Source organism: Typopeltis vanoorti, chromosome 2, assembly GCF_054136105.1.
Source record: "Typopeltis vanoorti isolate ZY-2024b chromosome 2, IOZ_Tvanoo_1.0, whole genome shotgun sequence".
Classification (NCBI taxonomy): domain Eukaryota; kingdom Metazoa; phylum Arthropoda; class Arachnida; order Uropygi; family Thelyphonidae; genus Typopeltis; species Typopeltis vanoorti.
The window spans coordinates 73,881,605-73,899,203 of NC_143550.1; the positions used below are offsets into that span (position 1 = coordinate 73,881,605).

Sequence of the window (17,599 nt, forward strand, 5' to 3'; positions counted from 1 at the left end):
TGCCTGATGGAGTGGTGGGAGCGAGAACGGTCAGTGGGTTTAAGGAGTGGTATGATAAACTTTGTGTTTCTCAGGGGGGGACCTCCCCTCGATGAGTCTTGACAGACTTTGTCTTAGAAAGGACCTCCCTCGATGAGTCTTTTGACTCCTTGGAGGCCTGAATAATAATAAAAAAAATAATAATAATAATAAAAAAATCATTCCACCTCCTTATGAGACAGGCTAGCACACCAACTGAAAAGTCCCAATAAAGGTTCTTTGCATTCTATGTGGGATTCACACTAAAATCTTTCTAACCAAAGAGCATATGAAACCGAATGAGCTAGAGACAAATTCCTTTCATTCTGGAAGGAATTATAACCAAGATCTTTTCCAAAGAGCACTGCCACTATTGACTGAGTTACAATACAGCTTTATTAATTTTAATAAAAATCAATAATCATTTAATAAAAAATAAATAAACATCTGCATTTTTTAATCCATTTTCTTAGCATAATGAGACCAACAGCTTGAACAAATAAGGAAATAACTTCAAAGAAACACAGGTGAAGAACCCCTACAAACAAGAAAATTTATATTACAGTTTTGTTAGTGTAGAAGACAATGAATGGTAAACTAGCATGAAATATTACCTATGATAAACAATTTCAAATTAATAAGCAATTTGGGATACACAATTCCAAGGTGATAATTTCTTTATTCTTATTAGTAGCTATTAAAAATAAAGGAAAATACAAAAGTCTAAGCACTTGCTGATAGGAAACTAAAGTATTTCACATTAAAAGTAATTTATCATTATTATTAACATCTGACATCCATGGATCAAACTCATGGAAAGTGCACACTATCGCACATAAAGCTCATCCAACTGTGCCTTAAACTGATTCAATATATCTACATTCACAACAAGCAGTGCATTCAACTCCCCAACCACTCTCCATTTAAAGAACCTGCTCCTCACACCCTCCTTCTAGAATTTCCAGGGATGGCCCTCTTGTTCTACCCCCCCCCCCAATGCTATGAAAAATCTCTTCCCTCTCAACCTGATAACAATCCCTAACTTATGTGTCTCAATCATATCATATCATATCCCATGGGCAAAGCCTTGTACTCCACATTCCAAAGGCCGCTGACCACCTTTGCGAATCTTCTATGGACCCTCTTACATATCCTCGTCACCATGAAAAGAATTTGTTGTTCTGTTTTGTACATGTATATAAACACAAGGTGTCTCCACGTGCCTGGTTATCAACTGGGCACATGAAGACATTCTGTATCTGCTATTATAAAATTCACTAGAGATCTTACATTTTGTAAGCAGTAAATTTTGGAACTGAAAACAATTTATTTCTATTGTAAGGAGTGGACTTACTGTGAAATCATCACCATTCTTTTAAACTTAACCAGTCAGCATTTTTTTTTAAGATAATGTAATGTAGAACTTTCATCCAGACAATTAAACAGCTAGTCATGGAACTGTTTATTTAGTTTATTCCTTCAGCAGTGGTACAGTAAATAATCATGAGCCTCCCATAAGTGGCATTCAGACGGTCCTTGTATGCCAACAGCATCATCACAGTCCGTCTAGATACAGACTTAAGTTTTAGGAATATAGTCATTTTTTTTTAATTAACAAATCCCATATACAATATCTAGAAAATATTAATATCATAAATACATTTTCACATTATATACAAATGACTGCAGTCACACAATTACATATATCAAGAATAGTTTAGGATTAAACATTTTTTCATCACATGCTTAATTGCACGTTACGAAAAATGTTTAATCTGAAACCAATCTTGTTTCAAAAAGGGGTATGCTTATTATTACTATTATTACGGGCAACTCCAGGGAGTCATTAGACTCATCGAGGGAGGCCCCAAATCATATTCATCACAACTATTCGACATTCATACAGTATCTATCATACCTCGTCTTAAACTCATTCACTGTCACAGCATCCACCACAGACTCAGGGAGCACATTCCACTCATTCACTACTCTAAAAGTAAAGAACCCAGCTCTAACACCTTTACTAACCACACTTTTGCCCAGTTTCCATGGATGTCCCCTAGTCCTCCCACAACCAGCCCTGTTCTCAAAAATATCTTCTGAATTAATTTTATAGAAACCCTTCAGTAATTTGAATGTCTCAATCATATCTCCGCTCCTCTGCCTATCAACCAATTTTTGCAACCCACAAATCCTCAACCTGTTCTCATACGGTTCATTCCACAGACCTGCTATCATCTTGGTCACTCGCCTCTGGATCCTCTCCACCTCCTCCCCATCAAGAAGAAACCTAGGTGACCAAATCTGAGCACAGTAGTCGAGATGGGGATCTTATCAAGGCTCGATACAGAGGAACAATAACCTGCTTGTCTTTGCTTGTCAACGTATTCTTCAGCAACCAAGTGATTTGATGAGCTGATTTGGCCACTTTTGCAATGTGTCCCCTAAATTTCAATTCCTTATCCACCAACACTCCTAAATCTTGTGCCTCATCAATTTCCTGGAGCACGGTTCCACCAATGCAGTAAACTGCTGACAATCTTTTCACCCCAAAATGCATAACCTTACATTTTGCCACATTAAATTGACATCCATTCTCCTTAGCCCAGACCTCCAATCTATCCAAATCATCCTGTAAAATTTTTACGTCATCTGCATTCACTATTGCCCTACCCAACTTCGCATCATCCACAAACAAATGAACTGTTCCTCTCAGATCCTTTCCTATATCATTTATGAACAAATTAAACAGCAGTGGTCCAAGAACAGATCCTTGTGGCACACCACTAGTCACAGGCCGTCTTGTGGACTCTACTCCTGAGTAAACCACTCTCTGATAACTCTCCGTCAACCACCCTCCTATCCATCTCACCAACCCTATGTCCATTCCCATATGCTGCAATTTACTGATTAGAATTCCATGTGGTATCCTGTCAAAGGCCTTAGCAAGGTCCAGTAGAATCACTGTAAACCCATTACCCTTATCCAGTTCAGCCGTCACTGTGTTATAATACGTGAGCAAGTTACTGAGGCATGACCTACCCTTCACAAAACCATGCTGTCCCCGATACAGTATCCCATTTTCTTCTATCCAATCTTGTATTTTCCTCTTGACTATTTTCTCTAAGACCTTGATAATGATTCCTGTTATGCTGATTGGCCGGTAATTTTCAACAGCAGCCTTGGAACCACCTTTGTGCAGTGGAACTATTTTCCCCTCTTTCCACCCCCTTGGGACTGACCCTGTCCTGAGGCTCAAATTAAACAAAATGGTCAAGGGCATTGACAATTCTTTGACCGCTTCATGTACAACATGAGCTGGTATACCATCCAATCCCACAGATGTATTGACATTGAGGCTCTGTAATAGACTAGTTACCTCTACTTCATTCATCACAATTCCAGTATAAGCTGTTTGTTCTTCCATTCCTGCAAAGTCACCACCTGGATGATATACTCTTGCAAAGTGCTCGCTCAGTAATACCACAATATCGACTGATTCGGTTACCTCCCCACCCTCAGCATTTTTTAAGATCATTCTACCATGAGCATTTTTCCTTTTACTTGCAACATATTGAAAAAACTGTTTGGGATTCTCTTTAGTCTGCGTGGCTAATTTCCTTTTGTAATCTGCTTTTGCTTTTCTTACCACCCTTGTTACCATCCTGGCCTGAGCTTTATACTGTTCCTGCGCCTGATGGTCACCCTTCTCCTTAAATTCCCTCCACAATTGTTTCTTTTTTTGCAGCTCAAGCTTAATAGTGTTATTCATCCATTTAACCCCTACTTGATTTATTATTCGGACTCTTGGTATACAGTCAACCATTGCCTCCTGCAAACAGTTCTTAACCACCTCCCATGCACTATCAACATCCAACCTTTGCAGTTTTACATGCCATGGCATTGAGCCAAGCACACACCTAAGCTTGTCATACTTACCAGCCCGGTAATTCCACATGTATCCTGTCTTAATTGTAAATTCGACTCCTTTAGCCACCTCCCAAGTCATGACCTTATGGTCACTCTCACCAATTGGTGGCACCATGTTCGTTACAGCCACATTCTCAGTTGCAATTACTAGGTCCAGCACTCTCTTCCCCCTGGTATTTTCCAATACATGTTGCCGTAGATAGTTGTCCCTTAATAACCGCATAAAATCCAATTCCTTCCTCCCATGTGCCCTCTCCTCTTTCCAGTCAATGTTACCATAATTGAAATCACCCATAATAATTACCCTCCTTCCACTCATTTCTTCTATTTGCTTATGCATACTATCCCCACCATCCACTCCATCACCCGGTCTATAGCAGCACCCAATTGTATATTTTGTTCTGCTAGATTCTATCTCACACCAAACAGCCTCAAATGTGCTTTTTTCCCCATCCTGCAGTTCAACTTCTATACTCCTTGGCTGAAGCTCATCAGCTATCATCAATATCACTCCCCCCCCCTGTTTATTCACCCTGTCACCTTCTGAACACGCTATACCCGTCGCATTCAATCCCACTAGCTTTATCATCTTCTGTCAGCCATGTTTCACTAATACCGACAACCTGTGGCCTGGAAGTGCCAACTATGGTCAAAAACTCTTCCTTCTTGTTCCTAATACTCCTGGCATTAGTGTACATGAATCGCAGAAGCCCATTTGTCCCATCCCTACTTTGATGCCTTATACTAACTACCCCATTCTGATTTGTTGTCCGTTGTACTAGCTCGGGCATAATATACTCATTCATACACTTAACTGCCCCCTAAAGTCTGCATATCTACTCCCCCCCCCCCTTAATAAATCTAGTTTCCCTGAGTCTTTACATCCACTTCCACATCATGCATTTCAAGTCTCCGTACACCAACTCCATTCAAATGTAACCCATCCATCTTATATAAGTCCTTTCGCCCATCAAACTCATTCCACACCACTCTCCATGCATAACCCACGCATAAAGTCATTGGCAATTATGGTCCTCCTTCTAAACACTTCGCTGTCATACCGCGGCAAGATACTCACCATCCTAACTCTCTCACTCTTCTCTTTTGCTACCTCAAACAACTCCCTCACATCCTCTATCATTTCCATTTTGTCCTCTTTCAAATCATTCGTTCCTGCCACGATTATCATCTCTTTCATCCTCTGTTTTTGCAGTCGAATAGATTCGCTGACGTCCTTTATGTTCGCACTCGGCTGGTACGACTTCGTTAAACTCTCAATTATTACGCCTCTTAATAGCGAATCCCCATACAGCACTCGCTCCTTCATTTTATTGACGTTTACGAACATTCTATTATTTGCCGCCACAGACTTCCGCCGGTTATTTGTTGGTACATTCAACACACATTTTTCCATATGCTCCAGTTGTCTTTTAGCTCTGTGTATCGCACCATTCAAACAGGCAATTTCGCTACTCGCATTTATCTCACCATTTTCATTATCGATCAAATCATCCATTCTTTCTGTGTTTCTACCTTCATTTACACTTTCAGCGACGCTCGCACACCTATCCGGCATTACTACGCAATTCTCTAGCACACCACCATTTTCTACATTCTGACTATCGTTAACGATATGACACACGAAACACGCTTGAAGTCCTCATTCTCTTTACACTTTCTACACATGTTAACTCCACTATCACTTTCTAACCAGACTCCTACCGCTCTTCGCAAGGCATACATCTCACAGACAGCACATTGCATAAATTTGTTTATATCAACTCTTAAACAAACATGGCGACCTAGCCGCCATTTTTTTTCTTTATCGGTGCCATGTGTACGCTATCTTTTCTTAAAAATAATAATTAAAATAACAGAAAACACGCAAAAATTGCACAGACACACCAAGAAACAAAAAGCAAACAATATTACTTAAAATTCTAGTAAAATATCTAATGTTAACACAAAATACTACTAATCTTTTCAGGAGCTCTCGACAAGCCGACGATCTAATCAGTGCGACACCTGATGCCTAATTATTAATATTCTTAACTTTAAGCTTAAGAACACTGCTTTAGATAATTTTTTTTTTTTTTTCATCTTTATTTACCTGTTTATCTTTAGAACTGAATTTCATAAAGTTTCGCATTTAGTTATAAGTATCGAATTTATATTAGGGGAATACCCTTTAGCACTCATGTATGTCAATTGTTTACCATATAAAGTGTTTATGGTTGAAAACTGTCTTCATTTTCTACCAGGAAAGCGCATTAAAATTATAAGTGTGTTAATCTCAAGCTGACCACTTTATTTTCTGGTGAGTCACAATATGTAATGCTTTTTTTTATGTAAAAATTTTATTTTTATAATAATGGCCATTTAGAGGACTTTTGCGATATGGTTGAAAACGAAATTAGTGAATAAATTGATGGAGAAATAGATTTAAATTAGGAGGAAGTGGTAAAAATAATAGATGACGTAAAACCAAATGGCAGGGAAAGTTCTGCTGAAGATTCTGATTATGATGAATCTATTAAAGAATTCGGTTTAAAGAAATTAGCAGAAGGATGGACTTGGCAAGAAAGTTAGAAAGTTATTTTACGGATCCCTCAATGGAGTTCTCTGAAAAATTCACGAGACAATTGGATATTTGTTTAGCTCCATATTATGAACTTAATAAAAAATTGCAGCATAGTGGTAAGCAAGGTCTGATTACTGACTTTTTGATAGCTAAACCAGCCAAAGTATGCAAATGATGTCCAAGAGATATCAAGTGATGACGTCCGACCACTCATAAATAAAAAACATCTATGAATGTTCGTTCCAAAGACAGTGATGACGAAAATATGCACTTTATTTTATTTTGCCTAAAACATTTATGCATTACGTGCAATGAAGTTTACACAAAATTTGTAATTTTTATAATTTTATGCTATGTATTTGTTTCATAGTTTATATGTTTTCTAAACTTATATGAATTACCTGAATTAAATAAAATATATTTTGTTAAGTTTCTCATTACTGTTTATATAATTAAAAAAAATAACTGATTTCGGAACATAACCCTACTTTTTCTATGTGATCTAAGTCTCGCATAACGTGATTTATATAATGCGGCATTTCTATGAAACCTAACATCTGTGTTATACGAGGGTTACCTGTATAACACAGATGTACTAGCTCTTCAAACAGCTACTAAACCCTTAAGTTTCTAACTCACATGATACAAAGATGCAAATTTAATGCAAAAAATGAGTATTAGAGATTAGAGTGGAAAATTGTAGATATTTCAATCTAGAGAATAAAACAGGATTAATTTCAAAACAATGCAGTGAACTGCATGCTGTTGAATTAGTAATAATGAAGAGTAATTTTCTGCCTCCTCTTCTTTTATATGAATTCTACTTCAAAAACTTGGAAACTTACAGTACATTAGTACTGTTAGAGATTAAACCTGAAAACATGGAAAAATTTCAAGTCACTTCAGGTCCCCAAGTAGTTGTCTGTCTCTCTCTCCTTAGGAAATGAAATTCACCTCCCACCTAGATATTCACAAACATCCTCCATGTCCACAGGAGAATTTGAACCCACATTTGAAGGGTGGATAAGCTATCCATTCAGCTAACAGCTAGTCAAGTAACTGTTGCAGTTTGTTTCTTGATATCAGAACTTGAAAGGGAACATATAAGAAAATGACTACAAATTAACATGCTATTATTATGAATGCTGCACTCAAATTTAACTATTTTCAGTCCGATACTTAAAATATACTCAATTAGTATCAAAGTTAAAAAAAATAAAAAATTTACACTTTTTTTTTTTAAAACTTCCATTACAACTATGTGAAATGAAATGATTTTCTGGTAAGAATGAACTATATTTGATTACCTCATGGGATGCATAAAATTAATTAAGACTGATTCAGTTAGAGTGAGAATATTTAATGACAGCAAAACGTTTATCATTTCAAGGACAGAGCTGATGCTATAATTAAAGAGAAAACAGAATAATAACTGAAAATTATAGCACATGTTATAATACATGATGTTAAATGTAGAAGGATAGAGAAGAGAAAGAGCTTCATCTGCAACTAGTGAAATTCAGTGTAAGTGATACAGCAGTGAAGAGTATTAAGTAGGGTAACTTCCTAAAACTGTTAAAGTTTAGGCAATAATTCCTATTTAAGTTAGGGTGCTGAATATGAGCTTATGGTTTTCTTTTTATAATCTTTCTGATAAAGAATCGCTTGTAATATAATACTATACGAAGTGCGTGACTAAGGGGACCTTCTGATTCTAATTTTATCAGAATCACAGAACTGAATGTATTCCTGGTGCCAGAGGCGTAGTGAGGCTATGGCCAATGTGGTCCCGGCCATAGGCGCTAATTTTACATAGGTGCAAAAATTTAGATTTTTAAAGTTTTTTTTTTTTTTTTTTTTTTTAGAACAACGCAATTTTCTTTCCTGGCCATAAGCCAAAATTCCTCACGACGTCTCTGCCTGGTGCTATTAAAAATTACTTGCACAGATCTAACCTGTCTACCTACAATATGAGAGACTGCATGAACAATGAACTCTGTAAACTGCTGGATAGGAAGAGGAAATTTATCCTTCTGAGAATGCAACAATGAGATCAATTTTATGAACCAGATGGAAGGAGATGAAGGTTTATTTATTTGATGTAGAAATTTGGTGACAAATCTTTGACACAAAGAAGAAAGATTGGAAATTTCATCTTGAGAAGAACTAGGATGAAGGCCACATTGTCTATTTTTGATATCAGAGTTGTAACCATTAATGATGCAAGTAGTTTCAACCACTTAAAGCCATAAGAATGAAATATAGTCATATCCTGCAGCTAGCCACCATCAGTTCTATAGGGGGTGCTATAACTCAAAAATGTTCATCAATCAAAGAAATGTGTTGAATTTTGAAGACAGTGTGGTTATGACTGATATAAAAAGCATAATGGTAAAAACTGGTTTATTAAATGAGTTTATATGCTGCAGTGCCATCTGTTGTTGGTCGGGCATAGTGCACGAATCTACAGATATGTATCTTTTATATTTGATGAGATCAAGTTAATGTTGATGGTGGAGATAGATTTTCAGTAGATGTTTGTTTTTAATCACAGTTTAACAGAAGTGCAAGGAAAGTTGTAGTTTTTGGCCTATCTCAGGTTTAATATTCATGCATTCACAGAGTGCAACAGAACATGTGACAGCACACTGATAATAGCAAGATAATGACACCTTTTATCATTATTATTATCCTAAGACCCCCATGGAGTCAAAATCTCATCTAGTTTTTGCATGATACCATTAAGGTGATAAAGAACCGTAACGCTGAAGCAAATGATGCAACTTTGGAGTAAGCAGCAATTCAAAAATGTCCATAAGTGCAAATAATGTTAATTTGGGGTATTCCTGTATATAAAATAATTGATGCTTCATGTTATTTCAATTATATCCAGATGCTATTTAATTTCAATGGACACTTCACATCCATATATTTATTGACATGCAAATACAGTAGTTAAGCAAGTTCTGTTTTCAGAGGAGAATATGTGGAGCATAAGATATATGCATGATGCATTAACATTTTGATAATGCCTGATTTCTGAAGTGGATGATGAAAAGATCTATGTACCTCTCCTGTGAAAGCATCATTCACAGGAGAGGTACTGTGAAAAACTGAAGAACTTACTATCAGATTGTCTTTGGATAAGAATGTCCAGGAAAGGAGGGCTCTAATTGTCTTAATTTACTCAATTTATTTTATTTAATAATGAGCATCGTTTCTGAATTACAACTTCATCGCAGGTGTCTGCCTTTGTTTTCTTTTGCTTAACTGTTAAAAAAATTATTTTTTTTTTATCCTTATTGGATGAAGTATTACAATTTATAAATATCAAATAATTAAAACCATAGCATGGTATGACTATAGCAGTCATTTCAAAAAAATACCGGTTCTGGATTATTAAAGAACTTATTTTACAATATAAGATAACATTAAGCCACTTCTTACCAGGAAAATGCAAAAGTTCTGCTTCATAACCATCTGCCTTCAAGCTCTCCGCTAATCGTTGGCATTGTGTTGTTTTGCCTACTTTATCACATCCTTCAAGAACAATGAGAGCACCTCTGGAACCAATTCTATTCATCTTATGAACAAACTGAAGAGGATTTTCTATTCAAAAAAAAATACTACAATTTCTGTACTTGTACATCTATAAGCTGCTTAATCTATAATTTATAGTAATTGTTCATAAATTATACAATAGTCCCATAAACAACAAAATAAGCAGCTCCAAATGCAATGTTTTCATGAATGGTAGTGCAGGAAGAGTATATTTTTTTACATGTGTTTTTTTATTCAACTTAATTTTTTTTTGTTATCCTTTTACTCATTACCAAAATCATATAAAACATTTCCTACAAATGTAAATAATAAATGGAGACTGAACACAAGTAAACACATGAACCAGGCAGAAGCATTAGCAGGTATAGGTAGAGATGACCTGCTAATGCTTCTGCCTGGTATCTCCACTTGGGCCTGGCTCCACTGAAGAGACCTCAATAAAGGTCGAAACTAGTCTGGGTAGTGGCCCTTCCCTTAATGCATAACATTAAACATATCTGCAAGGAGATGTGTTTTGCATTATAGGAGATACTGAGATAGGCATGTTAGTAGCTTGCTCCACCTTTGCAACGAGTTGCCCTGGTGTTGTACCACCTTACCCCAGTCCCGAAGATACTTTCAGGCGCAAACTTTGTTTGCTCACACTTGGATAAAGGATTAAACTAATTTTAGTATTTTTTTTTGTCTGTAAATTGCATGTTCTGAAGGCTGATTTGTGTGTAAGTGAGATGAAAAACCTGAGTTTCTGGGAGAAAAAAACCTGCTACATCCATTCAAGATTAGCTAACTCACCTTCAATTGAAAACAAAAAACCATATTATGATTCCTCCCATCATGATGAGAATTGAACTTGTGCATTTTCCAGTTGAAGGATGCAAATGTACTGTCGTTCTTCCGAATGCACTATGAGGACGCTATCAGAATAACATACCATCAATGATAATTAAGTGGAGCTCTCAGAGGAATTACAGAAATTTTACATAAATGGCATTAGCAAGATGAAGATGAAAACAGACAAAATACTTTTAAATAACTAAGACGATTTTTTTTATACAACAGTGATCAAAGAAAGAAATGAGTAACTGTAGTAATCCATACAAACATAAAAATAAACTTTATAAATGGCTAGCAATTTCAAGCAGAATGATGTAGGCAAATTTCAAAATAAGTCACATTTCGCAATTTTGCTACCTGTGGTCATGGTCCCAATGAAGATCACAATAGTGAAACTGATTTCTTGTAGTCATTAGAGAAGGCAGCCAGATGACAAAGAAAAAGTTGGTTTTCCAGAAGGAGATCCAAACAGCAAAGCAGGAAATGGAATGCAAGAAAGGTTCTAAGAAAATTTTGAACCTAAAGGATAAAAATGTAAGCACCTGCTGGATTACTAACACTTTATATAAACCTAATTTATGATTTGATAGGGCATTTAATCCTATATGCATAGTCTGTTATGTCTGTCCCAAAAATTCTTATGCTAGTTTGTTCACTTATCAGGGTGAAAAACCTGAATTTTTTGGGGGGAGAAAAAAGCACTTCCAGCACTGAATGAGATCAGTACCTTCATTTAAAAGAACTTATAAACATTTATGTATCAAACAGGATTCAATTAACCAAAAAAGCATCACTGTTACCAACTGTGCTACAGAGCCTCTGTAGTTTATTTGGTAACTACAGAGCAGAAGTTCTTCAAACAAAAGTTATATAAAATTATATGTAATGATAATATAATTCTCATAATTATTAAAATAAGCAGTCATATACATAAGTTTAATTCTGTGAGACAATATGCTATACAGTTTGTTAATAATTAATATTCATTAAGATTTAAACTCCATATTATGTATTAATAATGGTTATCCATGTAAAGAGATCAGAATTTATTAGTTCCTAATATTTCTTCCTTGTAATAGAAAAGAAATATACAGGAATGCTGCCGGCTGATCTCCCCTCTATGATGTCTTGTTACAAGGACATCATCTGAAAAAGATGAGTTGGCAACACTCGAAACAGACCCATGATTCATACTATGTGCTTTCTTACATTTTTTCCCTCCCTAATGACCCTTGTAACAAGGAAAAATATATAGGAGCTAATGTTATCTATCCTCTACATGTGTTAACCATTATTAACTATATAATATGGTTGTCTACTACACATTCCTTTCAAACATCCACAAACCGACTCCAATTTAAAAATTATTCTTAACATTTTAAAATGACAAGAAGAGAAAAATCTTGTTTATGGAAATGAAATGCCTCAGCCTAGAAAGTATACAATGGATACATAACATTCACACACATTATACATATGACAGTATTTTATGTCAATAATTTTGTTACCCCTCATGACAAGATTCTGAAGTTTCTGCACACATCATATAACCCTTTGAGCAGCAAAGCAGTGTGTATTATTATTATATGACACCTCCAGGGAGTCCAAAGACTCATCGAGGGAGGGCACCTACTCTACAACTCTGTCTCCATCAACTGGAACTACTAATCATCGACACTAACGCCATCTGCTGCCCATCACTGCCACTAGATTTTCACCAACAATCACAAACATCTATGCCCATGGCAGGATTCGAAAGTGCAGCTTTTTGGCTGGAGAGCGGATACGCTAACCACTCAGCGAACCAAGCTAACATAGCATTATGCTTCTATTCCATAAACAGTATCAACATATAAATACATTGATCAAATTTTATCCAAGGTACAGCTGTAAATTTAAGTCCACTTTTGACCATTTTGCAGGAACATGATGCATTTTTTTTTTTTTTTTTTTTGTAGGTATACACTATAAAAAGGTGAGATATGCATTTTTAATTCACCACCCAAAGGGTTATGAACAGATGCTAATACAGTCATGTGACAAGTTTGTAAGTAATGTCATAGCAGAACGTTTTCTTTTCTTTAAAGTTTATTATTATTATTATTATTTTTTTATTTTTTATTTTTTTACACATTTTAACATATAAACTTCAATAAGACAGTTTACTGGCTCGTCACCTTTCCTATTAATATTTTCAGTTTGTATTATGATACAAACTTTCCATATTATGGTTTTCATTAAGAACAATAAATGTAATTGTTTTCATTTCATTCAACACTCTTGGTCATTTCATTTAAGTATACCTTTTAATCATATGTCTAGAACACCATTAAAAGCACATCATTTTAAAGTTGAAATTTCAGTTTAGTTCTGAACATTATCAGTCACAATACGGTAACCTCCATTAATCTATTGTCACTGAATAGCATTGTTCTATTAGACCAATATTCTGACATTTTATGTTGAATGACATAATCCTGCATGGAATTATTATTGTTACAATTCTCCTGAAGTCAAAGACACTGAGCAAGAAGTTTCTACAAGAAAAAGAATCCTACAATAATGCAACAACAACAAAAACAAAAAACTCATAATGGTAAACCTATTCTGCCTGCGATTATAATATCTTAAAATTCATCCGCACTGTTAGCAAATAACACATTCAGGTAATAAATTCCATCGCTCATTCACTGCTCTCCATGGTAAAATACAACAATAAAAAAAAAAAAAAAAACAATGTCCTTGTGCAATTTTCAGGAATGGCCCCTAGAATACAGGCAAATTATCAGTGAAAACACATGCAATTTACAGACAAAAATACTGTTGGTGGTGGAGATAGGCAGTAGATAGAGTTGTGTGTTGATAGTAGCTGAGTCATTGTGAAGTTGGAAGATTAAGTAGAGACAGTTGTGTAGTAGTGTGGCCTTCCACAATGAGTCCTTGAAGGTGTCACATAATAATAATTTTTTGTTAACCACCTTTCTGCTCTCACACTCAAAGTTTCTTCAACCTTTCCAAATCCTGGTGACCAGATCTGAACACACTGATCCAAATGTAGTCTGATTGGGCCCTCATACAATGGAGCCACTGCCATTTTATCTTGCTGATCAATGTACTTCTTAGCATAGCAGCAATCCTTTACCCCTTTGCATTAAGTACCTTGAATTTCAAATTTCTATCCACCATCCATAGCTCCTCCACTTGTTCTTGTATAGTTCCACCAATAGATATGCAGCTCCCCATGTATGGAATCCAAAGTTTTTATGCAAGTATACTTGAGAAATGGTTAAGAAGAATTGTGGAAGGAATGCTTGGTGAAGATTAACTGGCATCCCTATTCAACTGTCTATCTTTCCCGTTCATTCAGCTCTTCCTGAAGAGCCACTACTACATCAGCATCACAAATAATATTCTTCTCTAGCTTGATTAATATTTCTTCGGTCATCCATCATCTGCAAACTGAGTATCTCAATGAAATCCAGTAACAGTTACCACTGACATAAAGGTCCCAGTACTGAGTCCTATGGAAATTAAACTTTTTGTTTCTAATGCTGCACCTCAAATCTTTGATATCTGTCAGACAACCAAATGACAATTCACTCTATTAATCAGATATTTATTATAAAAAGCAAATAGATTACTGAAACAAGAGCATCACTTAATTCATCTCCTCAAGCCTATAACCAAGTTCCTACTAGTTTCTCTCAATTCATAACCACAGAAATAATACAAATTGGTTTATAATTTGGACATTGCCAAGGCCTTTGACAGGATTCCACATGGAATTCTAATCAGTAAATTGCAGCATATGGGAATGGACATAGGGTTGGCGAGATGGATAGGAGGGTGGTTGACGGAGAGTTATCAGAGAGTGGTTTACTCGGGAGTAGAGTCCACAAGACGGCCTGTGACTAGTGGTGTGCCACAAGGATCTGTTCTTGGACAACTGCTGTTTAATTTATTCATAAATGATATAGGAAATGATCTGAGAGGAACAGTTCATTTGTTTGCGGATGATGAGAAGTTGGGTAGGGCAATAGTGAATGCAGATGACGTCAAAATTTTGCAGGATGATTTGGATAGATTGGAGGTCTGGGCTAAGGAGAATGGATGTCAGTTTAATGTGGCAAAATGTAAGGTTATGCATTTTGGGGTGAAAAGATTGGCGGCAGTTTACTGCATTGGTGGAACCATGCTCCAGGAAATTGATGAGGCACAAGATTTAGGAGTGTTGGTAGATAAGGAATTGAAATTTAGGGGACACATTGCAAAAGTGACCAAAACAGCTCATCAAATCACTTGGTTGCTGAAGAATACGTTGACAAGCAGAGACAAGCAGGTTATTGTTCCTCTGTATCGAGCCTTGATAAGACCCCATCTAGACTACTGTGCTCAGATTTGGTCACCTAGGTTTCTTCTTGATGGGGAGGAGGTGGAGAGGATCCAGAGGCGAGTGACCAAGATGATAGCAGGTCTGTGGAATAAACCGTATGAGAACAGGTTGAGGATTTGTGGGTTGCAAAAATTGGTTGATAGGCGGAGAAGGGGAGATATGATTGAGACATTCAAATTACTGAAGGGTTTCTATAAAATTAATTCAGAAGATATTTTTGAGAACAGGACTGGTTGTGGGAGGACTAGGGGACATCCATGGAAACTGGGCAAAAGTGTGGTTAGTAAAGGTGTTAGAGCTGGGTTCTTTACTTTTAGAGTAGTGAATGAGTGGAATGCGCTCCCTGAGTCTGTGGTGGATGCTGTGACAGTGAATGAGTTTAAGGCGAGGTATGATAGATACTGTATGAATGTCAAATAGTTGTGATGAATATGATTTGGGGCCTCCCTCGATGAGTCTAATGACTCCCTGGAGTTGCCCGTAAAAATAGTGATAGTAATAAATAATAGTAATGCTCCATCTGCTACGGGATTTATCCAGTTACAAGATTATTAAACAGCAAATTCATGATACCAGTAGCTTCTTAGAATGCTCGCAACATCTGATCCAATCCCACTACCTTAGTGATATATTCAGATTATCTAACATTCTAAATGCATCATCCACTTCACTCACTTCTAATCTTTCCAAATTTGCTTTAAATTTTTTAATTTTTATTCGGCGTATCCGGCCTTGTTTATTTTAATATTGATCATTCTAAGAATTTTTTGTTTTTATGATAAAAATTTTGTTTCTTAAAAATGAACTTATGAACCGTTCCCCGCGGTGGTGCCCCCTTCGTAGCGGCGCCCGAATGCACCACATGCTCGCTTCCATCGGCCCTGCTCATATGCATTTAAATAGAAGACTTTGTTCCTAAAATTATAGTCAACGAAACTTACAGGTGGTACCAGCGGCGATTGCTATTATTTTAAGTACCATCACTGATCACAAACACTTTTTGCAGGATTTGGAAGAAATCCTGCAAATAAATTAGACGTTTCTCATAAATATTTTCATTAAAACCAAGTCATTTCAATATCTCAAAAGAAGCTCCGCGACCCAGGATATAGGGCAAACATCTATTCAACAATGCTACCAATTTTCAAACTTTTTTTGAACATTTACTGTTATAGCAATAAAGTATTGTGGCTACTTCTTGATTTCAATTTCGCTGGCAGGGTAACTTGAAAAGGAACTCAGTTTATGCATTTTATACCCCCCCTCCCACCTTTTGAAATATGCTTCTCAACAATCAGAAACCCGTATTTTGTTCACATTCTCTGAAAAAAAAAAACTTTCATTTCATTTGTTTTATGAGGTTAAAATTCAATTATTCCGCGTATTAACATTTTTGTTAAATAATTCTGAAAACAAATAACATTAAAACTGTTTTATATCCAAAACTTGCCTAATTCAAATTCAAAAATAAATACTTTTCTAAGTTAATTTGCAGTCATCATCAAACTATTCCAAATCAATCTTTTCCCATTACCACAGCCAACATCATAACTCGCAAAAAAAGCGCGCAACACTGCCATAGGTTGCGATTGTTAATAGTACAGTAGCAATAACTTGAATCGGTAGAGGGCCATTTGTGCTACTGAATTAAAAACTTAAAAAAATGTACGGTATTTTTAAACGAAATGTTGTTATCATTATTACTCTCGTAACTACATGATTCATCGTAGTCCCATACTAACTATCGCAGTAACTCATCAATTTCTGCGTTTTCATCAGTGAGTAGCTGAATAGCTACTCACTGATGAAGCCTCAAAAAAGGCTGAAACCGGTCTGGGTAGTGACCTCCCACCATAATGTAATAACAACATACATATCCTAGGAAATGTGTTTTTACATTATGGAAAATACCTAAGAATAGCGATCTGAACTTTCCCCATCTTTGCAACGAGTTGCCCGAGATTGTACTACGTACTAGGACTACTTGCATTAGCTCACGCTAGTAATTCGCCGATACTTTATACTTTACTATATTCGGCATGAAACTCTCTGATTCCAACCTTGGAGTTTCTTATTTCTCATTAAATCCCACATTGTTTTAAAACAATGTGGGATTTAATATCCCCTTAATTTGAATAATGTCTATATCGCCGAAATGAAGCCTATTGGCTCTTTATATTTAAATAACTAGAAGAGTCTTTATAAGAACTCTTTCGTGCGATTTTCATCAGACAGTGAGGACTGTTTTTAGGTTATATGCCACTCCTAGGCAAGCACTACTG

General features: G+C 36.1%; 1 protein-coding gene across 3 annotated transcripts in view; it reads right to left on the bottom strand.

Annotated features, from left to right (window-relative positions):
* Nucleotides 1-16,899, bottom strand: part of LOC150109180 (thymidylate kinase) — a 91,934-nt gene extending 75,035 nt beyond the window's left edge. Inside the window, exons 1-2 of one of the 3 annotated variants that reach the window (XM_090405993.1) lie at nt 16,768-16,899; nt 9,977-10,138 (exon numbers count right to left, since the gene is read on the bottom strand). In XM_090405993.1, the coding sequence (XP_090262119.1) occupies nt 9,977-10,112 (136 nt within the window). In that variant the 5' untranslated portion in view covers nt 10,113-10,138; nt 16,768-16,899. Of the gene's footprint in view, nt 1-9,976; nt 10,156-16,767 lie in introns of all 3 variants that reach the window. The other 2 variants (XM_090406003.1, XM_090406008.1) reach the window with 2 other exon arrangements.
* Nucleotides 16,900-17,599: the final 700 nt, after the last annotated feature.